Source organism: Nannobrachium achirus (assembly GCF_963921795.1).
Source record: "Nannobrachium achirus genome assembly, chromosome: 2".
In the NCBI taxonomy this organism is placed as follows: Eukaryota; Metazoa; Chordata; class Actinopteri; order Myctophiformes; family Myctophidae; genus Nannobrachium; species Nannobrachium achirus.
This window is the reverse complement of record NC_137811.1, coordinates 35,514,971-35,542,196: the sequence shown is the minus strand read 5'-3', so window position 1 is coordinate 35,542,196 and position 27,226 is coordinate 35,514,971. Positions and strand designations below refer to the sequence as shown.

Sequence of the window (27,226 nt, the reverse complement as noted above, 5' to 3'; positions counted from 1 at the left end):
TAGTGTTGTTGTTAGTAAGAATAAACACAAAATAACCCAGGAGGACTAAGAAAGGGGAGTGGCCTTTTTTACAGAATTTCCTGGAAGAATTCTAATTGTTCACATTGACTGCCTTGGAAGTTGACGTTTGCTGGCTTGACAATGGATAATAGTGGGTCACTCAAACTAGCCGTCTAAATATAACATTCCTGGTGCATGTCAATGAACTTCCTCATACAAATGAAGGCAAATAGAAAACTAGGCTAACTGAAGGGAATGGCAATGGTACGTATTATTTCAGGACTAACGATTATTGTGCAATTTTAGCAAACTATGTGACCTACCTTCCTTCTTGAAAACAGTGGGTTTCGCTTAATGTGCAACATTGTTCTCACTCAACAGTAAACAAACCAACATGCAGTATAACTGTTACAGGGTATCTGCACATTTCTAAAGTAACAATTTAAAATAAATAAAAAATGTAATTCAACGTATTTAGTGAAACAAAATGTAACGCCTCAAACTCATACAATTCCAGCATTTGTCACGGTTGGGGTCCCCAGTTCAAATATTATTATGGGGGTTGTGGCCTGAAATGTTTGATAAACCAGTTCTCTAAAACACAATAAACTCACAGGCCAGGAAAAAAGTAGTTGGAAATGTTTATTGTCATAGAAAAATAACAACGGAGTCACGCTCCGGTCAAACACATTTTGATGTTTGCTTGTGAGTTAATAGTCCATTTATCATTCTTACAATGCCTTGCTTTCACATCCATAAGATTAAGCAAAGACCTTTATTTAGGGTAAGCAAACAAGCCCCTCTGGTGGGCGTTCCAAGTGCACTCAGAAAAACAAAGCAATAGTAGTCTCAAGTTTTCGACTGAGCCGTAAAAAACAATCCAGCAAGTCCTGTTTCTGCTGCTGCGAGGCATGGCTCTGTTGATGCAGGGAGCTCAAATGGAAGGAGCATTCCCTTGTTGCGGCTGAGCTCACACAACTGTGTTAACGATAATAGCTCATCCACATGAGGTTTTGATCAACTTATATTTTTCTGGACCCATCGCTCAGTTCCATGTGTTAACAAACAGACCTGTCACCAGTGCGAGTGGGATTGTGTCACTTGTTGCCATGCTTTAGCTCAGCCTAGTTCCTCTTTGGTCTTGCCCATTTTGCGTGGCATCTTCTTGCTGCTGCTGTCCTCCAGCTCTTTGTTCTTGTAGTAGTGAGGAGCCACTTCAAGAAGCCAGCCACTCTCTATCTCAATCACCTTCACACAGGGGAAAGAGGATAAATGAATTAACAGCAATTCTAAGGTAAATGTTGTTAGAGTGGTACAGTAATCTCTGGTCAGACTTCTTGACTGGCACATGGTCACACGCTAATGAGGAAACAAGCTAATGAGGAAACCAGATAATGATGTAATGATTTAAAACAAAGCAATCATTCTAAGAAGACTTTCAGATGTGTTTGATTGAGACTATGCATTTTACGTTTTATGTTTGAACAATGACTACTGCAGGAATTTGAGTTATTAAATACTTGAGTATTATGCATTACCAGAAAAACCTAACAAAACAAACTTAGCAAACTAACACAGAAGCTACTTCAACTAATTCTAAGTAAAACATAAATACAACAACTACCACCATTACCTACCAAACCCCAAACACTCAAAACATGTGTAAAATTCTAATAAACGTTACTGTGACCATTCGGCAGTGAACTGCATTGCATACACTGCTGCAACCAGTAGTATAATGCAGACAGACCTGTCTCATGAACTCCTTAGTGGTGAAGACCAGCTCATGGTAGATGAGCCAGCGTGGCTGTTCCTCAAACAGGGAGCTGTTGGGGTGGACATAGACCGTCTGTTGATGCTTCACCGTCTTATAGCCGCCTTTACTCAAGCGAGCAGTGTGGTAGAAATACCCCGCTGTTACTGCCTGGAGAATGAGAAGGGAGTGGATTAGGGTATAAACAGTAAATCTACATCTATTTATCCATATCTCTGGCTAGCCAGCTTGATAAATAGATATACTGTAGTGTAAATCACTAGGTACCTTATTAACCTACTTGGGACTTTTATAAGTTGAGGGATTTATTTATTTTAGATTTAACAGGCGCTTTTTTTTTTGTCACAATGTGGGATAAAAATGTAAATATATACCAGTAAGACTCCCTAATCGGGAGATAAGCGACCAACGGTCGCTTATCTCCACAAATAGGCCAAAAGTTTGTTTTACCAATTATTACACTCTATGTGAACATTTACATCAACAAATCCCAAGTACTGGTTTTTAGGGGTGCTGAGTGTGGCGCAGCAGCGTGTCATGCATTTTCTGCAGGGCCTTGTCAATGGCTTTGTGTTCTTGCTGCTTTTTGTTGTTGTTGATCCTCTGGAAGCAGCTGTCGGTAGGACCATATATGGATTCTGTTAGTGTGGATCTCCTAACAGGGCATCATCTGGGATACAATCCCTTTTATGCCCATATATGGAGATCCCTAACATAATCCCTTTCATGCCCATATATGGAGATCCCTAACAGAATCCCTTTTATGCCCATATATGGAGATCCCTAACAGCATCCCTTTTATGCCCATATATGGAGATCACTAACAGCTAACAGAATCCCTTTTATGCCCATATATGGAGATCCCTAACAGAATCCCTTTTATGCCCATATATGGAGATCCCTAACAGAATCCCTTTTATGCCCATATATGGAGATCCCTAACAGAATCCCTTTTATGCCCATATATGGAGATCCCTAACATAATCCCTTTTATGCACAGTTGGTTGCTAGGGTAAACAGTTGGTTGCTAGGGTAAAACCATGGTTGCTAAGGTGGTTGCTAACGTACACTAACAGACCAGCAACAACAGACTGTTGCCACAGCAACGTACACAAAGGTTTGTGTACACATGTGGTGTGATGTCATACTGAAGATATATGACATCACACCGTACACAAACAAAGGTGTGACGTGTGACGGACGGACGGACGGACGGACGGACGGCCGGTGGAGGTTTTCATAGTAAACTGCTCCCTGACGGTCGCAATTATATATATATTATATATATTTGCTGATGTAGTATGTACTGTATCTTACTGCTTGCAGTGTCTGGCACTATTTCCTAAACAAACTGACACATGAAATATTTCCCATAATGTGTTCCCATAATGTGACATGTTGTCAGGAGGACTAAGAAAGGGGAGTGGCCTTTTTTACAGAATATCCTGGAAGAATTCTAATTGTTCACATTATGCCTTGGAAGTTGTCGTTTGCTGGCTTGACAATGGATAATAGTGGGTCACTCAAACTGGCCGTCTAAATATAACATTCCTGGTGCATGTCAATGAACTTCCTCATACAAATGAAGGCAAATAGAAAACTAGGCTAACTGAAGGGAATGGCAATGGTACGTATTATTTCATGACTAACGATTATGCTGCAATTTTAGCAAATCGTGTGACCTACCTTCCTTCTTGAAAACAGTGGGTTTCGCTTAATATGCAACATTGTTCTCACTCAACAGTAAACAAAGTATCGTGGTATCTCCCCAAAAAGTTGAAAAAATGTATGCATTTCAATTAAAAAAAATATAAAAAAATAATCACTCTATAATTGCGGTTATGAACTCGTCACGCGGTATGCATTACACAAATGCGGTATGGCGGTATTGCGGTTATTGCACCCAGCCCTACTGATAAGGTTTGTAGAGACCCATCTACAAAGCAGAATATCCTAGGCTCGAAGACATTTTTTAACAAGCCCTGGAAGAATTCTAATTGTTCACATTGACTGCCTTGGAAGTTGTCGTTTGCACTCAAACTAGCCGTCTAATATAACATTCCTGGTGCATGTCAATGAACTTCCTCATACAAATGAAGGCAAATATAAAACTAGGCTAACTGAAGGGAATGGCAATGGTATGTATTATTTCATGACTAACGATTATGCTGCAATTTTAGCAAACCGTGTGACCTACCTTCCTTCTTGAAAACAGTACACAGGCAGCCTTTGGATTGCTCTGGTTTCCATTTCAAATATATATGTTTTTTTATTTTGTTCCAAAATGATGGTAAAATCGTAGCCTCGTGAACCAGCCTCTCCCGGAAATCAATGTAGCTTTCCGGAGGAGGCTGGTTTACGAGGCTAGTAAAATTGCTGAAATTCAGTCCAACACATGTTCTAGGCACGAGTAACAACACGTTCTCCACTCAGCATGTCCAGACAGCACTGACCTTGCGGATGGGTGTGTTGTCGCTCTGGGAGCTGACCACCTCCACTTCTATACGGTCCATCAAACCCTCCAGCTGCTCCCTTACATCCCGCGCCCTCTTCATGGAGCGGAACTGGATGAAGTTCTCGTAACACCACTGGGTGGAGTAGCCGCTCTCCATCCACTGACGGAAAAGGATATACGGTTATTAATGTCATAGGGTTATTAAGGTCACCATCTCCAGGGATTCAGGTGTGATGGGACCTTTAATCAGGGTATGAAAGCATCTTCTGCAAGGTTTTGTCCCATTTGCCTTTCCAATTAGCATTCGTTTTTCCAGATGAAAAGTTTTAGACTTTTACTTTCTGTTGACTGATTTAATTCCTATTTGAGTCTGACATACTGTTATTTGATTTCATTGTTATTGTACGTTTCAACTCTACCTGAGTGTAGACGTTAAGCAGCACCATGTGGTCCCCTCCCGGCACCACAAAGTTCATCCTGGCGTTGTCGGCGTGCACCACCTTGTCTTTAGGTCGGTAGAAGATGGAGTTGTTCACTGACAACATCGCTGCTATGGTCAACACCTCCTCTGAACACTTATACCTGTTAGAAATTGGGGTGGTGCAGAGGGTGGAGGAGATATAAAAACGACTGAGGCTTTGCCAGCTTTGCTAGTACTTAAGCGGACATGAAAGGGTTTGTGGTGTGCCGTCACCTCCTGGTACCAACCTCTACAAGAACTAGGACAATTTAAGCGGTGCCTGTGTCCGTGCACAGTGTTTTGTGAGAAATTACATGCCAATTTCAATGCCTAAAGTGGAGCAAATGATAAGAAATTAACATCCCACCACCTACTGAAAGGGTAAATATTCCGAATCAATGTTTCAAAATGTTGGATTCTTACAATAACGTCTTGTACTTTGTTATGGGTACAAAATAAATGTAATGATAATGAGTGAGGTTCGACTAGGTACAGTAGAAAAAAAGCTTTCTGAAAAAAATGGAAGGAAACCATTTTATAATAGTAGTTTCAGGATTGGAGTTTGAGTTTGAGACAGAACAATGGGTAATGATAGATATCAGCAGACACTCACTGTTCAGAGGCTAGGATCATTTTGCTCAGCATTGGATCCACTGGCAGCTCAGCCATCCTGCGACCCAGCTGAAACAAAACAACAAGTAATGCAAGTAGTCAATTCACTACTCATTACACAATCTAAGACTAGCCAGACTAGGCCAAATGAAAAGAAGTATCACGAGCCGCAGTGGCTCATTTGTCTGAAAAATGTCCCTTTTTCCTGTAGAGTATCAGTGATTGACGAGATTGTGCGGGTGATAACAGCTGAATGGAGACTTTGTGTTATCACAAATTGTATCTTGTGCCTATCAGTTTTTAGTCAAGGAAGGGAGTCGCGAGAATTGGAAATGTGCCACAGGCTGTGCGTGATGTGTTTACTTTGTGTTTGTATGCACAGAATGGTGGAGTGGAGTGAAGACGCCCATAGATGACATATGGAAGTCAACAGAGGGGCCCAGGAAAGCCTACCGAGTGTTCAAGGTCGTCTTAAGCTCCACGCCCAGCATGTTTTAAGATGGAGATGAGTCAACTATAATAAAGGAATGTAAACAATGCTTCTGTAAAGTAGCTTACTGGTAGTTTTGTGGACCTAAAACAAGCCAGAAAACTTAACATGAACATGTGCTTTCAACAGGTGCTCGCTGCCGGAAGAGTTTTCTTTATTTTGGCAGTTATCTGATACCTATTCTCATCATCATTCCAGTACCCTCGAGATCAGTGACACGAGCCGCTTCCATTGGTCTCTGTTGCTCATTGCCACACCAGATAGATAGATAGATAGATACCTTTATTATCCCAAGGGGGAAATTCAGTTGTCCAGAAGTAGCACAGCAGTATACAGTTATTTACAAAGTTACAGAGACGTAAGAAAAGATAGATAAGAGGGAAAAAAACAAAAACAAAGACAAGAGCAGTACAGTACCAATAAAGAGAAGGTGCATCAATAGAGGGGGCAAATAATATATAAGTATATATACATAAAGTGTCTTGCAAAAGAGACCATAGCAGTCAATGCTAGTTAGTGCAAACAAGTATCTCACTGTCATTGTTAAACAAAGCAAAAATACTCAGAAACTACCAACACTAACAACCTAATAGTGCAGTGTCAAAAAATCAGTGCGAAAAAAGAAGAAACTAGGAAGCGTGTCACCGCAAGGCGCACATGAGCACTCTTCCTGGAAGGTCTTTAGAGGTCAAAGTCAATACAGCAATAGTTCCTTAGAGGTCAAAGTCAATACAGCAATGGTTCCGTAAGTCTAAGTTAGGAAGGGAGACCTTTTCAAGCGTCCGTTATGTGTCTCGTTGTACAGCTTAAGGGCAGCCGGTACAAAAGATTTTCCTAATCTCTCACATCTCCGTACTGGGTAGGTAAAGCGGTCGTTTCCTCTCTTACTCCAGTAACTGGTGATCTCTAGATGGAAGTTCATTCATAGTCAACAATTCTACTGTGTTGGATTTTGAAAAGGTATTATCTACAGGTATTTACAAAGAAAAGTAAATGTAAAAAGAAAAGCCTTTAACAATGGTAACAATGGTTCCCTCATTTAGGACCACAGGATACACACTCAAAGCAAATTGTCCATGATATTTCAAGGACGAATCTAAAGTTTTCAATTGTTATTTATTTTCGACTGATTCTCATTCACACACAGGAGGGCATGTCCGCAGTCATGCAGGCACACACACTTAACCCACAACTTTATAAAGTGGCCATGCTTAAGATAGCTAGAATGTCTCTATTTTACCTTGGTGAGTTCGCCCATGTGGTTGAGAGCTCCCAGAGCATACAGCTGTTCCAGAGCCAACACCAGGGTCTCATGAGGGGGCGGGTCCATAAAGTCAAAATGAATCAGGTCATTGATGCCTACAAGAAAAACGTGAATCGTCTGATAAGATGATAGCGAAACAAACAGTGACCTACATGCTTATTGTTATGATTGTTGGGAATTTTAAGAGTAATTTGAGATCACATTACTCAGAATGTTCAAGCCTACTTCTTAATGGGATCTGTTGGAGGAAATGTAATAATACAATGGCTGACCACTTCCACGTATTCTGGGACTGCCCAATAATCCTAACATACTGGCAAGAGATCATATCCGATATCAACACAATAATGGGATTTGAGACAGAATGTAACTTCACCAACATTTACTTGTGTAATATACCAACCGATCTCAGCACAGCAGACAAATAACTCCTCAAAATATTATTGGTAGCCGGTAAGAAGGCAATAACCAGAAAATGGTTAAACAAAGAACCACCAACAAGGGAAGAGTGGACAGCCATTGTACGAAGCATTTATGAAATGGAAAAACTTACTTTTTCTGTAAGGCTGTGCTTGGAGAAGTTTTATAAATACTGGCTAAAATGGATACTTTACATGAAAATGGATATTCTGGATATTCTGTGAGACAATCTGTGTACTTGAGTGTGTTATATTTCTACCCATGTCATGTTTTTAGTTTATTTCCTTGTACATCGCATATCTACCCAACTTTCTTTTTTGTTTTATTTTACTATCTATTCCACCGTTGGATCTGGAGACCTGTCCAGCATGTTGCTGGGACGGGGAATGTGACATTGGAAAGTCTGTTAACAGGCACACCAGATCTGTTGTCTCTGGAGGATCAGAATGAGGACTTTGTAACGGACTGAAGTGGTGAAGGATTAAGACCTCTCACCCGGGGACTGTAGGAACCGTAACATAATGAGTGTTTAAAGAATCTCGCATTGTAATTTTTCATTTTCTGTATCTCTGCTGCCCAAGTTGACCTGTTTACTATATACAAAAATAAAAAAAGTTAACAAAGTTAAAAAAAAGCCTACTTCTTAAGCAAAAAATCAATTTGTTGATTTTTAGCTTATTGTTATGATTGTCGTGAATTTTAAGAGTAATGTGAGATCACATTACTCATGCTCAAGCATACTTCTTAAAGGAATAGTTCACCCCCAAAATGAGCTTTTTTCTAATGATTAGTCAAGCCATGGAGGCTTGAGTTCAATAATATTTTTTTGTATTTGTCGCATTCCTAAGACAAAAAATGGGATTATAGTAAATTTACCCCCATTGATTCTGGATGGGGACGCAAATGCAAGTTCCTGGGTGGGGACACACACTTAACCCACAACTTTATAAAGTGCCCATGCTTAAGATAGCTAGAATGTCTCTATGTCTCTAGAATGTCTCTATTTTTCAGTCAGAATCAATGGGGGTAAAATGTACTTGACCCTTGACCCTAAATTTACCCCCATTGATTCTGACCCAAATGCATTTGGGTCCCCATCCAGGGCCATGCATTTGGGTCCCCATCCAGAATCAATGGGGGTAAATTTACTATAATCCCATTTTTGTCTTAGGAATGCGACAAATACAAAAAAATATTATTGAACTCAAGTCTCCATGGCGTGACTAATCAATAGGAAAAAAAATCATTTTGGGCGTGAACTACTCCTTAAAGCTTAAGTTTAATCAAATGTATGTGGGGGGGAAAGGGTCTAGTGTTAATATATAAAATGTGAATAATGTCTTCCCTCACCCAGACTTTTGAGCAGGAGGACTACGTTTCCCAGGTTGGTCCTCTGGATCTCAGGCACAGTGGTCTCCTCCATCTCATGCTTGAAGGCCCAGGCCGTGTACAGCCTGAAACACTTCCCAGCAGCCACTCTGCCAGCGCGGCCCGCCCTCTGGTTGGCCGACGCCTGAGGGCATACAAAAACACTCAGGAATGTTATATTTCAAACTAAGGCAGAACGTTCAAAAATATACACGAAAAGGCTTAATACAGATACATTGTGCGATAGAGGTGAGCGGAGCAGAGCTAACTTCAGATATGATGTAAAATGTATTGTGTTCAGACAGTGTGAGGAGAAAAGGTTTGGGTGGGGTGCCCGGTGGCGTCGCCGGTTCGATTCCCGATCCGGACAACCTTTGCCGCGTGTCACATCTCTCCCCTCATTTCCTGTCAGTCTACTGTCCTAACAATAAAGGCATAAAAGCCCAAAAAAACTAATCTTCAAAGAAAAGGTTTAGCTAAAGGATTGGTGCCCTCCAAGGCCAGGTAAGCCAATGAGATTGTAGAAATGTGGTGCCGCAACAGGTTCAGAAGTAACCAACATTAAAAGTGAATTACCCGTGAGCACGGTGTGACAATCAGTGACTCCATGCCAGTGCGGGCGTTGTAACTCTTCTGTTTGCAGAAGCCTGGGTCAATGACGTAGATGATACCGTCTATGGTCAGAGAGGTCTCCGCTATGTTGGTAGCCACAACCACCTTGGAATGACAGGGAGAGAGAGCACACAGTGCCATAAGATAAAGCTAGCAAGCATTGCATAAGTAAGTTGAAAAAATACAACAATGTGATCAATAGCTTGATTAGTGATAATGCAACAACTTCCATCTACTACAGCCAATGTTTGTCTCTACATCTACATAAAACTCATTGTATCACAGCACTCCCTAGTGGCAAGAATTAGAACAGATATGTCCAGGTGCTTTATCTATGCAACTTTGTAAACACTTTGTAGACACAGTATGTTGATGTTGATTATCAAAAACATTGTTTCTCAAGCTTTGGTGCATCAAGTAATTATTCCAGGAAGGGATGGGGAGGATAAAGTGAAGAAGAGAGAAGCCATTAGTGTTTTCGAATCCAACCTTGCTAAATAATAACGTGAGGGTAACATACTGCAAGCCTGCTTCACTACAAATTCAAACTAAATTGTGATAGGAAACAAATTCAAATGTGTCAGTGTCACTGGTAAATATATTCCTGGGCAACACAATACTAACCACTTACAGACCATTTCACATGATTTAACTTTTTATACGTGTGGGAACGCAGTCTATACTGTACAATCCTGTGTGTTAATTTAACACTGACAAATGGAACCAACTGGATCGATGAGGTTCCATTTGGTTCCATTTGCTCACTCTTGAGTTACAGACTCGTAAGCGTCCATGCTGAGAACGAGTGAGCTAGCCCAACGTTGGGTCTGGGGACCACCAGGTGGGTCAGTACAGTGCAGATTGGGGTCTCAAACAAATGTGGTCCGTGGCCTAACGAATAACTCTAAATTACAAAGTTTGAGAATAACCGAGCCAGACTACTGCATAATGCATATGACAAAGCCATATTATCTGTGTCTGACCTTACGAGCTCCAGGCGGAGTAGGGTTGAAGATCTTGGCCTGCATGTCAGAGGGCAGGTTGGCGTAGATGGGCAGCACCAGCAGCTCAGAGATCTTGGAACCCAGTCGTCTGCATCTCTCCTGAAGCAGCTCACAGCAAGCCTCGATCTCCTCCTGCAGAATACACGGATGAAAGCAAAATACAATCTCACGACTGAAAATGTTTGAATGAAAATGTGCTTTTGTATGATGTTTTGGTCATGGTCATATTGTTCCCGCTGTTCTACATAGTGATACCAGGTGAAGAAATCACAGATTCAGGCTTTATTAAACCTTTGTTTTTAAATGAAATATCCAAGACTATTAAGATTTTATTGAAGATGCATCTGAACATATGTTAGTTTGACCACTCCAAAATGCTATAATCTTAAAATAATAACCGAAAATAGTCTATCTACAAGCTCTCAATGTGTCACAGACGTATTGAGAGCTGGTACATAAGCTACTTCTTGTACATAGTCTATTTCACTGCGCAACACACAAAAACAAGGTTGTGAGAATACCTGTCCAGTAAGGAAGACCAAGATATCTCCTAAAGGCTGGGTGACGTGGATCTGTAGCACAGACACCACACATGCCTCTAGGTAGTCTGCTTCTGGAGCCTAAACAACAAAATAGAGGAAAATAAATAAGCACCAACCAATACATTTCACATGAGGGGGATTCTGAATTCAGTTTTTTTTGTTTGTTCGTTTAGTTTTTGTTGTTATTCATTCATTTCAACTTTTGTGCCATGGAAACAAATACATCTTCATTATAAAGAAATAACTACTTTTAAATATATCATACTATCTTTTAATGAACACAATTTCAATCATAGATTTATGAAACAACAGTTGAACATTTGAGATATCTTGTTTGGGACAAAAGTGAAAATTGGAAGCGTGTACAAACTGACATAGCCATCCTTCGGGCCAGCTAATAGCACACGTAAACATACGAATATGCTTCCTTCCACCCCCCCACTATGTAAAGCTCTTTGAGCTACATGCTATACAAATAAAGTGTACAAGCCACACAGGCTTTTCCAAAGTGCATTTCAGTTACACAACACTAGTGTTGTATAAGTGCATTCAGTGTCACACTGACTTACATTTTTCTAACAGTGGATATCTCCTCTCACTCCATGACACTTAATACCTCCAACAATCTAAACATTCTGACTGCATCAAGAAAGACTCCCTAACAGCAAACCTCAGCATTGCCTGGTGCTAAAAATAAACATATTGCGCAGTAGTTTAGCCCAAACTATCATACTTTTAAAATTCTGCCACGAAGCAGCCAGGCCTGTGTGTTCTGCGAATATGTGCCACTACTCGATACAATTGATTGTTTTGTCTCTTATTACATAGATTACTGTACGTTAATAATACAGGCTACAATATGTAACAATGATAATATTACGTTTACTCCACCTCAGGGCTTTACTAATCTCAGTCCTTCTATGTAACCAGAGACATGTAAAGATCCTGCTGTAACTTAACCATACCAACCACTTAAAAAAGGCCTAACGATCTGAAAGGCCCATATATAGGATACATGACGTTTATCTGATACTCAAACCTTACCCTACTGAACTATATAGATATATGGCTATAACACTTTAATGGTAACTGTTATATAATCGCAATATTACACACTTCAGCCCTGCCTACGGAACTCTGCTATCGCCTTGTTCCTGCAGCAACGCGGTCGTGCCAATAACCATGGTAATGCACACCCTCTTGTGTAATATTGCTTAATTCAATGTTCTGATGATATTATGCACAATGAAGTACTCCTTTTATGCTCTTTGCAGTGTGCATGTAATGTTGTGGTGTGTGTTTTCTTTTGTAGTGATTGGAGCTAGGCAAAGGGTTAGCAACTTGGCTACAAGCTCTGCGCTCCTCTCAAAAAAAGGAAACAAAAAAAGGAAACACGGTCTGAAGTGACTGCAGTCACTTCAGACCGAGGTTATGATTAGTTAGTGGTCTGGAAGCAGCACAGTTGGGTTAACATTAGCACAAAGAAGATTCAGTGCTCTCTGCAATCAACTTGCTGTTACTGCATTAACAGTAACATGCTGGCCTCTGTGGGGATACTGTGTCACCAGGAACACTGCAAAGATTACATTGAGCTGCTTCGGTTGGAACTACAGAATTATACTGTACACCTAGCAATGCTGGCTTCTAACCTTAGTGTAGTAGATGTCAACCGGGAACCTCCTGCCTGGTATCCTGAAGACGGGGGCGTCATCGAAGAAGCAGGAGAAGCGCTCCGTGTCCAGAGTGGCGCTGGCAACCAACACCTTTAGGTCTGGTCTGAACCGGGCTATGTCCTTGATCAGCCCAAACAGGATGTCTGTATGCAGGGTCCGCTCATGGGCTTCGTCTATGATGACCACACTGTAATTAAGATGATTAAGAGACTGTAACACCAACCATGTAACAATACACAGTTACGCACAAACTATGAACTCATGTGGATGCCTGTGTTTTGCGCATCTACGCAAGTAGTCTTCTATGCTACCGAGTTGTCTCTATATGCGCAAAGGTCCCTACCGAAATTCACTCATCATAACGTGCCCCAAAACATTTACAAATGGCATCTCAATGCGATGAATTACCTGTAGCTGGCCAGGTCAGGCTCAGTAAGGAACTCTCTTAGCAGCATGCCATCTGTCATGTACTTCAAAACTGTTCTCTCTGAGGTACAGTCCTCAAAACGAATACTGTATCCCACCTAGAAGAGGGCATGCAAACAAAATAGAAGATTGATGAATCAGAAATGTATTAATGTGCATTTTACACAGCCTCCAGTCCAGACACAATACAGAGGCAATTCCAGAACAAAAATGCATTGAAATGTCCTACTACTTAAACCAGAACACCAAGAGAGAAAAGTAGAGGGGTGTGCCAAACTCACATCACTGCCCAGCTTGACGCCCACTTCCTCTGCCACTCTGGCTGCCACAGACATCGCCGCCACTCTGCGAGGCTGTGTACATCCGATCTTCATGCCTCCACGGGTGTAGCCCTGAAAGAGAACGGTGGTAATTAGGGGTGTTTGGGGGGGGGGAAAACAATGTACAAATCGCAATTCTTATTAACAATTCAAAATATCTAAAAATCAAGGTCAAATAATCGCAGTAAACATTATCATGTCTTCAGCCATATTCAAGGGCTTTAAGGTCACTTTCAGGTGAGCACAGCACAGCACAGCTGAGGCTGTGTGTCACTGTTCAGCTGACGCTCTTTGGCGCTGGTATGATTCTTATGCTATATGACTGCTGTGAATTAAATTATCTAAAACTGATTGCGAATCATTTTAAAATAATAATCGATTCATTTTGAATCGACAGACCACATTTCTGCTGACCATGTAGTTTCTTCTCTCTTTTTACAGACAACAGCAAGCAGCCTTTCACTTACATCTTCTATGAGGTACTGTGGGACCTGTGTGGTCTTTCCGGAGCCCGTCTCCCCCTCGATGATCAGGATCTGGTGTTCACTAATGGCGGCCAGCAGGTCCTCCCTGTAGGGGAAGACGGGGAGGCTGCGTCGCACCTCCTGAAGGGACTGCTTCTTTCGCTGTGCCTCGGATATGGACGGGGCCTCCAACTCCTGAACACACACACGCGCACACGCACACACACACACACACACACACACACACAGTGAGAACACCACTTTAACCTGGTGTCAGTTCACATACAAAAATACACAGCCATAAAGAATGTATGTGCAATCGACAAAGGAATTGATATTTTTAAGTGAATTACAACCAGCCATGATCACTACACACTGCAAGTTCAGCTCTATTCAATAATCAATTTCTAAATGTAGTTAACATTTTCCACATCCAGTGGATTAATTATTTCACTAGCCAATGCCATACTGAAATGATTTCAAAGCAGTCAAAACTATTCTTAGAACAGAACAGTCTGATTTAATACAGGTTGTACCCATCATTGACAACCCCACCTTCTCGTCCAGGGTACCCTTCAGGGTGATGGCGCTGCTGACAAAGTTGATCATCTCATCCTCCTCCAGGATCAACTGGTACTTGTCTCGCTCCTCCTGCATGCCTCGCTCCCGCTCCTTCTTGGCCCCGAAGCTCAAGGAGGCCGTCTTCAGCCTCTCCTCCTCCCAGCGACCTTGCTCTCCTCCCAGCTCCATGGGCGTGTCATCAAACTCCATGTCCCTCTGTGGCACCTCCTGGAGGAGGATGGATGAGAGGGAGAAAAATAAAAACAAATGTGTACGGAAGGAGAGGAGAACGGGAAGTACAAAAGAAATCCTCAATGAATAAACCAAACCAAAACTAACAATCGTATTACAACTTCACTTGTTCCATCTCTCATTCTTACCTTGCTCCTCTTCTCTTCTGGCATGTAGTATCTGTTCTTTCTCTCCTCTTTCTCATGGGCTCCGGCCTTCTTGTAGTCTTTGGCCAGGTCGCGGAGGGTGCGCTTGTATTCCAGTTCTTTCTTTTCCCTTTCTGTCAGCTCCTCAGTAGAAAACAGGTACTCGTCGTCTTTGATCTCGGCCTCAAGGTCCTCCAGCTTCTCTGACTCTCTCTTCTGCAGGTACTCCCAGCGTGATCGCTTCCTCAGCTCTGGCAACTAGGAAGGAATGGAAGGGATGGGAGAACTCAGGGGACTGTGTCATTATGTTGGTACCCTGTGAATGATTCCATGAGTCTTTCAAAAAACATCCTGCTGCATATGCAGAGAGAATAAATGGATGAAAATATAATTTGAGCTGGGGACATTTAGGGGAATGCTATGGCTACATACCATCTTTGGAGTATACGTTCTAGTTTTTCCCTGATAGGCGAATTAATAAGGGTTCATACTCTTTATAATTCATACTCTATTATAATTGATTGATTAATGAGCCTACTTTCATGGTCAACATGAATTTATTTTTCTTTATTTTTCCAAGACTTGAAAAATGCATTAAAAGATCCAGGTTTTCCAACATGCATTAATGTTATGCTCCAAATATGGTGAATCGTCGTAGAATACATCACGTGTGGTGTCAGCTTCCTATAAATCTGTTTGTGTTAATAATAATAGTAACGATACAGATATATACTATATTCTTTTTTGCGTGAGGGACATCTTTCCAGTTGAAAATAGGTTTGTGTTCATCACGATGGTGCCAGTCAAAGCACTCACCATTTTCCTTTGATCTTCTTCAGCCATTTGCAGTCTCTTCTGAGCCTCTTCATAAGCCTGGAGTAAAACAAAATGGAAGGCATTACACCATATACTGTATAATCGTGGCTGGGTCAACTCTGATTAATTCAAAAAGCAAGTCATCATTAACTTGTCCACACCTTCTTGTCAGTCCTCTCCGCTATGTTCCGTGTCTTGTCTTTGTCTTTCAGTTTCACTCGCTCAGCGAAAGCGTCCCTCTCCTCTATGTCGTGTTGTCGCTCTCTCTCCTCCTTCTCCCACTCCTCCTCTTCTTCCACTTCTTTCTTGTTGGGCTCCTTCTCGTCTCTACGTGTAACAATAACAGTGTAGACAGGTCAGCAAAATATATTCAAGCATCAGTATTAAACACTACAAGGTACTAATAGCATACTACTCTGTTGTAGCAACAACATAATTGTAAAACTAGAGCATATATCTCAACTAAAAGTCAGTAAATAAGAGCGTATCTCTCAACTTCAGTCAGTAATATGAAGTATAGAGGCAAACAAGAACACAGCAGACAAGCACTGGGCATACCTTTTTGCAGGTTCATCTTCACTTGATGATGACTCACTCTTCTTTTTCTGTCTGATGTGCTTCCTCTTGTTTCCTTTGTCCTTGCTTTTCTTTTTCCCTTTCTCCTTCTCTCTCACTGCCTCTCCATCACTCTCGCTGTCTTCTAGTAAGGTGTACGTCTGATTCTTCCTGTCCATCTCTATGGCATGCCGTTCTATCGCTCTGGCCGGCTTCTCAACAACCTGCTTGCGTGGAATCTAGGATGCATCATGTAAGACAGGCAGAGATTAATCACTTGATGTTGTAAGACCACACTGGATGCAGCCTGACTTGAGTTGACTTTAATGGTCTCCTGAGCCACTGCGCACAGTTCTCAAAGAGATATTACAAATCACAGACTATAGCAAAGTAGATAGATACCTTTATTATCCCAAGGGAGATAATAAAGTGAAGGAAGGAGTGTACAAATGGTCTACATATTACAACATTGACTTGAAGTTCTTTTGCAAAGTCTGACATACTGTATATATAGGTGTGTCCAATATATTGGCCATTATTTTTTATTTTTAAATGTATGTATTACAACATTGTATGCAGTCGATGTGTCCTGATATTTATCCACTACACTTTCAACCTGGCGCCCCTATTTTGGGCATGTCATTAAGCAATTCATTTCCAGAAATAGACAATCGTCAAGCTCAGAAGAACGCGCCTGAGCTTGTATATTGGCTGCTTTATATATTACTAGACCTTACCCGTTTGAAGATATGTGCTCCAATATATGTGGCTTGGTATTTTTTCAGTGGTTGTTAATTTGATCCCATGGCCTGGAGGAACGGACTGTAGCCCTGACAACAGGCTGAAGTTGAGTTGAACAGAAGTGGTATAAAAACGCGAATAAATAGCGTGAATTTGGGAAAAATGGAAATCGGGCTCCGTCATCGTCTGTATAATGATAATGGCCAATGCCATGTGAAAATGTGTGAAATTGGGATCAGTTGCTGAAGAGAGAAAGGTGGAAATGCATATTCTGACTGACTGACCTACTGACTGACCTACTGACTGACCTACTGACTGACCTCCCTAATTATAGAATGGATATACACAGCTTAAAGCGGCAGTTATGTATTTGGGGTCTGGCATCGGTTGGCATCGGTTGGGCGGTCTCTAGCATTGATTGGAGCACAGTATACACAAATGAACAACACAAAAACTGTTACCTTTCCATAGAGCTCTTGTGCGAAGTCAATCACTCTCTGGTCAATGTCGATTGTGCCAGTTTTCTTAAGGCGATCAACGAAGTCTTGAGAGTCCCAGGCTTTCCGAGCAGTGCCAATCATGAACTGGGCAACATACCTGTCACTCAAGCCCAAGATGTCATGAAGACGGTCGTTCACCCACTGCTCTAGATCAGCCATGTTGTCTGTCAAAACAGATGATGTAATGTTTGTCAACTATGGATGTTTCATGTTTTCCAGTCAAATTGCAAAACAAATGCAACACACAATGCTGCTAACATTAATTTCTTGACTTTTCCTAGTATTACTTCTGACTTCAAGAAAGCAATTGACATTTATAAGTTAAAAAAGCTGCAATCCATTATCCTTATCTTACTACTAGAGAATAAAACTATATAAACCATCCTTGAAGCCTTTCAAGAACCCCTGGAGTGGGGTTCCCCACTGTCCCCAGACCCCACTTTGAGAACCACAGAGCTAAGCTAAAGCTAGCAAAGTGCCAGGTTGTGTCTTTAACTCTTTTCATATCCTATTCCTTTGTGACAAAAACATAAAAATATATAACAGTTTGTTTCAGGGCAAGAGAAAAGACTAAAAGAACCAGAGTCAGATCAAACGAGCCTTACCTCCTCCTGTTCAGTGCGATGTAAACACAGTGCCTAACGTGAGTCAAACGTACATGTTACTTACTAGTTACTACCCTGAGTTATTATAATAACGTTCACAATTTAACAGAACCAACACTTCACAAGACGGTCACACATCTCCCTTGTGATGCGTAACCATTTTGTATAAAACGAACGATGCAGTAAAAGCAGCTATATTTGCTGAAAACAAACGATCAAAACAACATGGGTTTGTTATTTCCGAATATTTCTTCTCAGGCAACCTGGACGGAAACGGAATTACGTCATTTGTGTTGAAGAAGATACCGCAGACTTGTGCGACTGTGCTACTACTGCCCCCATGCGGCCCCCGGGTGTCAAGTCAACGATGTCACTCAGAGCGCTCTGGTTTTGCGGACGCTCAACCTATCTATGCCTGCGCTCAAGTAACGCACGTTACGCACCCCAAGTAGCGGTGCTTTGTTGCCTGAATTTGATCACACCAGAACATGGTTCACTGATTGAGGCTGTTCTCTGACTGTTCATGCTACAAAAACGTAACAATTTGGGTTTGACACTATATGCCTACTGGACGATTTAAGTTGTAGATTTTTCATTGATTGATTGATTGATTGATTGAATGAATGAATATTTTTGACTTTTATTATTAGACAACACTTTTGTACAGCACATGCAGTCTAAAAGGAACACATATAATAATGTATAACCTCCTTTATCGGTGTTAAATTCATCAACAATAGCCTAATTCTGGGGCTTTAAGTTTCAATAGGAATAATTAGCCTGGACAAATTAAAAAACACTGTGGCTCAAGAATGAAGCTACATTGGTCGCCTGATCATTCATATGAAAAACAAAGCAAGCAGACATGTCACATGAGACATCTAAAGGTGGACAAAAGGTGTGCACCACAACTTCCTGATTATTATGCATACAATCGGGCTTCTCGAATGTACACTGCACACAGACGCCCCTTTTAGGAAGATGCCCTGAAACTTATAAAACTGATGATAAGGAAGACGGAAGTGTGCATTGTTCTGCAGATTAGACAGTGGCTGCACGTGGTAGGCAGACAGACAAGTCGATATTTGTTTGTTTCAAGAAGGCAAAGTATTTAGCCCTCATCACACTTTGTGAAGTCCTCAGCTGAGATGGGGACGTTGTCAGGCATTCAGAGACGCTTGTTTCTGCTGCTGCTGCTGCTGATGGGTGGAATGTACGTGACCAGAGGATATAAACCTGTCATCATTGTGCATGGCCTTTTTGATGGACCAAAACAATTAAGACATTTGGCTGAATTCATATCCAAGGTAGGCTATTAAAATAGCTAGACTAACTAGATTATTATTATTACATCTGTGTGCTTAAGTAATGTAGACATTACTGAGATTAGGTCCTTGTTTGATTTGCAAAACAGTAATTGACGTTTTTAACCTTATAACACTCAACTTAATCAAGAGTTGTAAGTGAATTGTTTTTGAGTGGAGCTCCTGAGGAGCTTAAGCTCCAACATCTGTCGTTGTCCAGACCCCCATGAAAGTCCATGCCCCAAAAAAACGTCCAGGCTCTGAAGCGTGACCTATACATCTAGCCTATAGATCTGGCCTACATCTAGCCTATAGATCTGGCCTACATCTAGCCTATAGATCTGGCCTACATCTGGAAATGCTCAAAGTTTGTCCGGGCTCTGAAACGTGGCCTACATCTGGATCTGGCCTACATATCTGGCCTACATCTTTGCACAAAGTGCTCAAAGTTTGTTGTACGTCTACGGCCACATTGGACAAGCTTCGCAGCCTTGCAGGACACTTAATGACAATTAACTCATAAATAGCACCACTCTCTTCACACTAGGTGTGATTTTTTAATAATAAGAGAAACAACCCAACATTATTGAACGGAAAACATTAGACTATAGGCAACAGTCAGAGTCTCTCCACACCAGATTGAGATACTAATTTTGGTTCCTCTTAAGTTATAGCTTTCTATTCCTTAGTAATAATAAGGAATAGAAAGCTATACCAAAATAGTTAGTAGGCCTATACAAAGTTAGTTGTGCAATCATAAGGCCAAACCGTACCAATGCAACTATAGTCGCAACTCCACAAAACAAATTTAAGGCATGTCACACCAATGCAACTCTTTGCAACTGCCATTGGAGATAATGGTTTTGAGTAGTTGAAAGTAGTTGCATGTTGCAAGGACTTGCATTTGTGTGGACTGGCCTTAGGTAAGTTAACTTTTCCAAATTTGTATTAATGTTTAATGTTACAATGCTTGTTTTGATTATACCTCTTTTCCTGAAGGTTCATCCTGGCACCAACGTGTCAGTGATAGATCTGTATGACAATCTGGGCAGCCTTCGACCAATGTGGAAACAAGTTCAAGGATTCAAGAAGGCTATCTACCCCATCATGCAAGATGCAGCCAACGGCGTCCATTTTCTTTGCTTCTCACAAGGTCTTTATTAATCTCTCATTCACAAAAAGACCCACATTCATGCATGTGCACAGGCATACATCCTCACCACCAGACGCAGATGCATGCACATGCACGCACACACACTTTATTATTATAACATTTAGACAGGCCTTGTTGAATGGGCAGAGAGGCTGTCTGGGTATCAGAAGGTCCCTGGTTCGCATCCCGATCCTGGTCTATGTGCCGGAGTGTCCCTGACGCTCACCAATCTTAAAGATAACTTTCACCTACATATGTGCAAATTAATCTTACTTCCCCACCCTCAAAATACTCTATAAGTGCTGCTGAAGTTGCATATCATTGTGCCAGTGAGTGAGTACAAAGCCTGTGAATTGAAAAGCTTTTAGGGAGGAATATACAATAGGGGCACACTCTCTAGAAGAGTTTGTGTGTTTTTTCTGAAATATATTATTGGGCATTGATGTGAGTTTTTTGATGTGTGTATGAAATGTGCAATGCAAATAAACTTAATCTAATAATCTTTGTCTCTTTCTCCTTATTAGGAGGTTTGGTATGTCGAGCGCTACTCTCTACCATTTCAGACCACAATGTCCACACTTTCATCTCCCTTTCTTCGCCACAGGCTGGCCAATACGGAGGTGACTAATACTAAATGCAAAGATATGTTGTATTAGGCTTTCCAGCAACCATGTTTAATAGACATGCAAACAATGTTATCATTTCCATAATCACCCATACACATACACAAAATCGTTTGCTATAAAAATAGACAATTTACATTGGTTGTAGATCTGTGAGGTCAGGCTGTAGATCTGCTATTTTTGCTGTATATTCACCACAGAATAGGGAAGCTATAGGTTTCATTTGGTTAACAAGGAAACAGTCTGACACACTGGCACTGAGTTACAATAAACTAAATTATATTATTTTGATCAAAGTACGTTATTAACTTTGACTGATCCCTGCTTTCGCTAGAGAACTGTGTCTTTACTACTTCTCCCAAGAGCTCATGTATAAACTGCTATCTAAACTCCATTTACCTCCTCAACAACCCCTATTGATCAGGAATTCCTCAAAAGTTACAAAGATCAGTCAAAGTTCAATACAACTTACGCAACTCTTCAAAGTAGTGATAAGGGAATTAACAGATAATAAGTGTGTAATTGGTATGTAAGTGGTTCTCATTTTGCTGTTCCCTAAATGCTTTTCCTCTTATCACATATATGTACAGTAACTATCACTTCTCTCTCCACAGACACCAGTTACCTTAAATGGGTATTTCCTGGCCAAATGAAGAGAACAGTCTTTCATGCCTGCTATAATAGAATTGGACAGAAAGTGTCCATTTGTGACTACTGGAAAGGTGAGGACAGAGGAGGATGGGGTGCTACTGAGCTTGGATGCCCAATGAAGACCGCAATTTAAACCCTGGGATGTTTTTGACAAATTGAATTTGCGAAAAGTGTTGATGGTGAACTGATGTCCTCCCACAGACCCCCACCAGAGAGCTCGCTACATACAGAGCAGAACCTTCCTTGGTCTTCTAAATGGAGATGTACCCAACTTTCAAATGAAAGGTATGAGTATATTGACCCTTCAAAATGTACTCTGCCAAATCCTTAATTTAACTCCAAATTCACCTGTGAGGGTCCAGGTCCATTTGTGTGTGTGTGTGTGTGTGTGTGTGTGTGTGTGTGTGTGTACGTGCGTGCGTGCGTGCGTGCGTGCGTGCGTGCGTGCATGTGCACGCGCTCGTATACAGTAGTGTGTGTAAATATACTATATGTACGTATATATGTTTGTTTGTATGTAAACATAATGTTTTTCACCTCATCAGCCTGGAGGCAGAACTTTCTACGCATCAAGAAGCTTGTTCTGATTGGAGGACCAGATGATGGTGTCATCACACCGTGGCAGTCCAGGTGAAAACTTAAGTCAATCAACACACACACACACACACACACACACACACACACACACACACACACACACACACACACACACACACACACACACAGTTCTGCTGCATATTAGCAACCAATTACCATTCTGGACTCAATCAGAACACTTGACTACAGTTATGGATGAAATCAAATGTCTGTTTATCTACTAACTCATTGCTTTTTATTACACAGTCACTTTGGATTCTATGACAGCAATGAAAATATTGTTGAGATGAAGAAACAGGACGTGAGTATTAACCGTCCTAACATAAATAACACCTGCATATACCAAAGGTGACCTGATGTTAATTGGCACATACACAAGATACAATATACTAATATATATTGGTACTTATATTATCTAAAATGCTAGTATTTTGATTGGCTAATAGTAAAATATTGTTGATAAATGTGATAATATTCAATAGAGGACTGCTTTCTTTTTGTAAGCAACTGAATACATTTTCAAATGAATGATAATACATTTTGGAATGGAGCTTTCCAGGTGTTATTGCTAATTCATATACACTGTACACAGTCAAATCGTATTGTAAGTCTGAGAGTAATAAATAGACTATTACAGCAGGTCCTTTCTGAGTCAATTGTTCGCTGTTAGGATTTTACCAATTTTCAGAAAAAGTTAGCTTTAAGTTCTCATTCTCTCTTTTTGTTTCTCCTTGTCTCTTTGTCCTTTTAAAAGTGTTACACCAATGATACATTTGGACTGAAGACTCTGGATGCACGTGGAGACGTGTCAGTGTGTGTGTTCTCAGGAGTACAACACAACCGATGGCACTCAAATTTCACAGTTTTCAGCAAATGCATAGAGAAGTGGCTCATATGACATGGCACAGTTAAGCCTGATTTATATTTCATCATATGACATTGTTGCGCACAAAAATAGACGAACAACAAGCTCACAATGCATATGAAGTATATATTGTAGGCCTACACATCATACAAAGTAGCACACACTTGTGTTCAGAGATCAATTTTACCTTTGCGCAACTCACAATGCGTGACATTGTGTCAATGAAATGTAATATGTAAATCATTGCTTTCTTTTAATGCTATATTTTGTTTTTCCTGATGTCTGACTGTTATATGATGTGTTGCATAGTATTGTTGTATATTTGTCTGTAATTTAATGTTTCAATGACAATGAATTGAGTACAAAGGACCCAAATTAAACAAGACATAGTGCTTTCTTAGGTTTGTAGACCTTGTATCTGAACTGTACTGCCATGTGCTTTTCCTATATTGATTTTGATTAAATCTATCAAAATCAATCAATCAATCAATCTTATACATAGCACACGTAGCACACACTTGTGTTCAATGATACATTTGCACAAGCACTCTGATTCTTTTTTCAATGTGCCTCGTTTTGCATTCTCAAATCTCCTCCACTCATAATGGCTTACTGTAGGCCTATATTGTACCAGATATGACTTTTGACTTGTACACAAGTAGAATATCTTTAGTTGTTTTAGTCAAAAGAACAATTTGACATTCATTCTCTGGAGAACCTTAATGATAAATAATAATTAAGATTTAATAAAGTTTTTCCAATTCAACAGTTTTAAACATATTCCATGATTTTATTTTATTCATTCTATAGGCTATTGTCTGCAACAGAAGACATGCTATAATATTTGCTTCTCAATGGAACCATAAGGTGTCAAATTTAGTTCAGAATTATGCAGAAAATGTTGCCACAAACAACATTTCCAGATAGATAGCTCCATATATTTTCTCATCATATCAAACATGTTGCCTACTTTCGCACAGTGGGCTTCCCATGTATAGCCATCAAACTACTCTAATAGTCCATGGGCCATACGAGTTGTCGGTATCAAAAAGGTGGCAAAGGTTACCATGCATTTTTGAAAAGCTCTATATCTGTAGATTATATTTTGGTATGATAACCCTTTCTTAGACACAGCTAAATTGGTGTTATCGGCCGCTAGAGTTGGTGTCCCATTAACTTTACATTACAGGGAAAAAAAGCTAAAAATTAATCTGCTTTAAGTAGCATAAGAGGGGTCAAACTAGGGGGTTTTCATGATGCTGAATCCATTGCAAGCATCTGTTTTGCACGAAAAACATTCCTGGGGCTAAAACTGCCCCCACAAAAGTGTGAAAAGTGATGACTCATCACTTTTCATCACTAAACCATAGTCCTGTGGGACAGTTTTTAGCCCAAGTAATGTTTTTTGTGCAAAACAGATGCTTGCAATGGATTCAGCATCATGAAAACCCCCTAGTTTGACCCCTCATATGCTACTTAAAGCAGATTCATTTTTTGCTTTTTTCCCCTGTAATGTAAAGTTAATGGGACAACAAATCTAGCGGCTGATAACACCAATTTAGCTGTGTCTAAGAAAGGGTTATCATACCAAAATATAATCTACAGATATAGAGCTTTTATAAAATGCCTGGTAATCTTTGCCACCTTTTTGATACCGACAACTCGTATGGCCCATGGACTATAAGTCAATAGGACATTTTCTGTCAGATTGCCTTGCAAAACAAAATGACCTTTTCCATTGACCAATCCTCTGTTTAGAGTAGGAGTATAACTCCTTTTGTCCTTTTCACATGATCAATGCAGCCAGGCAATCAATTTAAACAAATCAATTGACCTTAATAAACACACTGATATGTGAGAAACTGTGGATGCAGTGTTGTAGTGGCTACAATAGCGGCAGGGAAATACATCTAAACAGACCATTTCAAAGAAATAACACTATAAATAAACTCTGACAAAATGGCTGTGCTAAGAGATGTGCTTAGACAGAAGAACAATCATTAGTTCATTAACGGGCCAGGGAGACATAAAAGTTTAGGGATTGCAGCTTTAACACTCTGGGATGGCCAGCAGTCAGAATAGTGTTTCTCAACCTTTTCAGGCCACAACCCCCAAAACAATCATATTTTAACAGGGGACCCCCCACCCTGAAGAGCACCAAGAGTTCAGGCATTACATTTTGTACCAGTAAGACTCCCTAATCGGTAGATAAGCGACCGTCAGGTCACAGTATACACAAAGAGGCCTGTAAGTGGCATTGGTTCTAAAAGCCATCGGTCTTGACAGCGCAGCAGTGAGCTGGATGCAATCTTACCTGGTGGGGAGGGAACAGGTGGTGGAGATTAACGGTACCCTGTCCCCCCCCCTCCCAGTAAGCTGTGGTGTTCCTCAAGGTAGCATACTGGGACCTCTGTTGTTCCTAATATACGTGAACGACATGGCATCTGCTTGCGACTGCAACCTGTTCCTGTTCGCGGATGACTCGGCTCTCCTAGTCTCGGGCAAGGACCACTTGCAGGTTGAAAAGACACTTAACTCTGAACTGAGTAAAATCTGCACATGGCTTAACGACAACAAATTATCAATTCACCTGGGAAAAACCGAGTCCATCCTCTTTGGATCAAATCATAACCTCAAAAAGGTAGATGACTTCACAATCAAAGTGGGTGACAAGGTCATAACACGAAAAAACGAAATCTCTTACTTAGGATGTATCCTTGAAGCTAATCTTTCCAGTGAAAAGATGACTTCTAAAGTAAAAAAAAAAAATCAACCAACGAACTCGTTTCCTACAGAGGATCGCCCCAATGGTCAACTTCAACACACTGAAGACCATAGCTGGTGCAATAATCCAGCCCCTCTTTGACTACGGAGTCCACGTATGGTATCGTGACGCCCCACAAGCCCTAAAAACTAAACTCCAAACAGCCCAAAATAAACTAATTAGGGTCCTGCTTAACCTTCCCTATCAGACTCACCTCACTACTCACCAGTTAAAAGTGGGGTGGCTCAGAGTAGATGACAGAGTACAGCAACTTGCAATGGGCCTGGTGTACAAGATACACTACACCACCATGATACCCAAGTACCTGTCAAAATTTATAAACGTTAAGGATGTCCATAATTACAACACCAGAGGCAGTGCCACAGATCACGTTCAACCCAGAGTCAACTCAAAGAAAGGGTCAAACTCGTTCTTCTGCTATACCACAAAAATGTGGAATGCCTTACCGAAGGCCATAAAGGAGTGTGGATCACTAGCATCCTTTAAAATTGCCCTGAAAAAACACTTACAGGCAGCAGCCGTTCGCAACTGGTAAAAACCTAGCCCAACCCTACCCTCCCCTGCCCCTTCCTTGTATATACTTACTGTTTGTTTAGACTTACTGTTTTCTTTTTTTTTCCTTTTCTTTATATCTACTGCATAGTACTGTGTTCTATTTGTCTGTCATTCAATGTTATATAAATGGTTTCCTGTTGAAATAAGCTTAGTCTTTTCATGGATCTCCTTTTAGTAGACCTTGTACCAGTGAACTGTACCGTCATGAATCTGTACATTTTCCTATGCAAACTTCTAATAAAGCCTTCAATCAATCAATCAATCAGTTCCACCCACAAGTTTGTACGACAAACGGTTGATGAGTAAAGCCAAATAAAGTTTCGGACAATCAGAGGAGGGGGCGGGGCAAAGTTAAACCAATTAATGTGAAGGACTCTTAATGAAGTTAATTGACACCACCCACAAGTGTGTTCGACAAACGGTTGATGAGTAAAGCCAAATAAAGTTTGGGCCAATCAGAGGAGGGGGCGGGGCAAAGTTAAACCAATGAAGGTGAAGGACTGTTGGAGCAGCAGGAGTCGGTGGTCCCCGGGAATTCCCTGTGAGCAGCCCAGTTGGGGTGTTAATTTGGTCATTTTTGCACTATTTGGCGGCGGTGGCAGGGGGTCCCTGGGGGTTCGTGGAGGTCCAGGGGTCCTGAAGGTTGTGGTTTGG

At 40.9% G+C, this 27,226-nt stretch overlaps 2 protein-coding genes across 2 annotated transcripts; one reads left to right on the top strand and one right to left on the bottom strand.

Annotated features, from left to right (window-relative positions):
• Positions 1–624: 624 nt before the first annotated feature.
• dhx16 (DEAH (Asp-Glu-Ala-His) box polypeptide 16) lies at positions 625–18,284 on the bottom strand. The gene is made up of 21 exons (XM_080745569.1): positions 18,040–18,284; positions 17,396–17,598; positions 16,197–16,432; positions 15,800–15,965; positions 15,639–15,695; positions 14,826–15,080; positions 14,440–14,673; positions 13,888–14,079; positions 13,382–13,492; positions 13,083–13,198; positions 12,651–12,861; positions 10,981–11,079; positions 10,439–10,591; positions 9,420–9,560; positions 8,826–8,988; positions 7,032–7,150; positions 5,303–5,370; positions 4,649–4,811; positions 4,228–4,389; positions 1,751–1,924; positions 625–1,248 (listed from the first exon to the last, which is right to left on the bottom strand). Exons 2-21 carry the CDS (start codon positions 17,591–17,593, stop codon positions 1,120–1,122), a joined length of 3,147 nt encoding a protein of 1,048 aa, XP_080601695.1. The 5' UTR covers positions 17,594–17,598; positions 18,040–18,284; the 3' UTR covers positions 625–1,119.
• A 903-nt stretch (positions 18,285–19,187) lies between these two features.
• Positions 19,188–23,265, top strand: LOC308297977 (lysosomal thioesterase PPT2-A-like; the record flags this gene model as incomplete). The annotated part of the gene is made up of 7 exons (XM_080741541.1): positions 19,188–19,346; positions 20,343–20,496; positions 21,021–21,116; positions 21,734–21,841; positions 22,316–22,400; positions 22,614–22,668; positions 23,122–23,265. 7 exons carry the CDS (start codon positions 19,188–19,190, stop codon positions 23,263–23,265), a joined length of 801 nt encoding a protein of 266 aa, XP_080597667.1.
• Between the last annotated feature and the right edge of the window lie 3,961 nt (positions 23,266–27,226).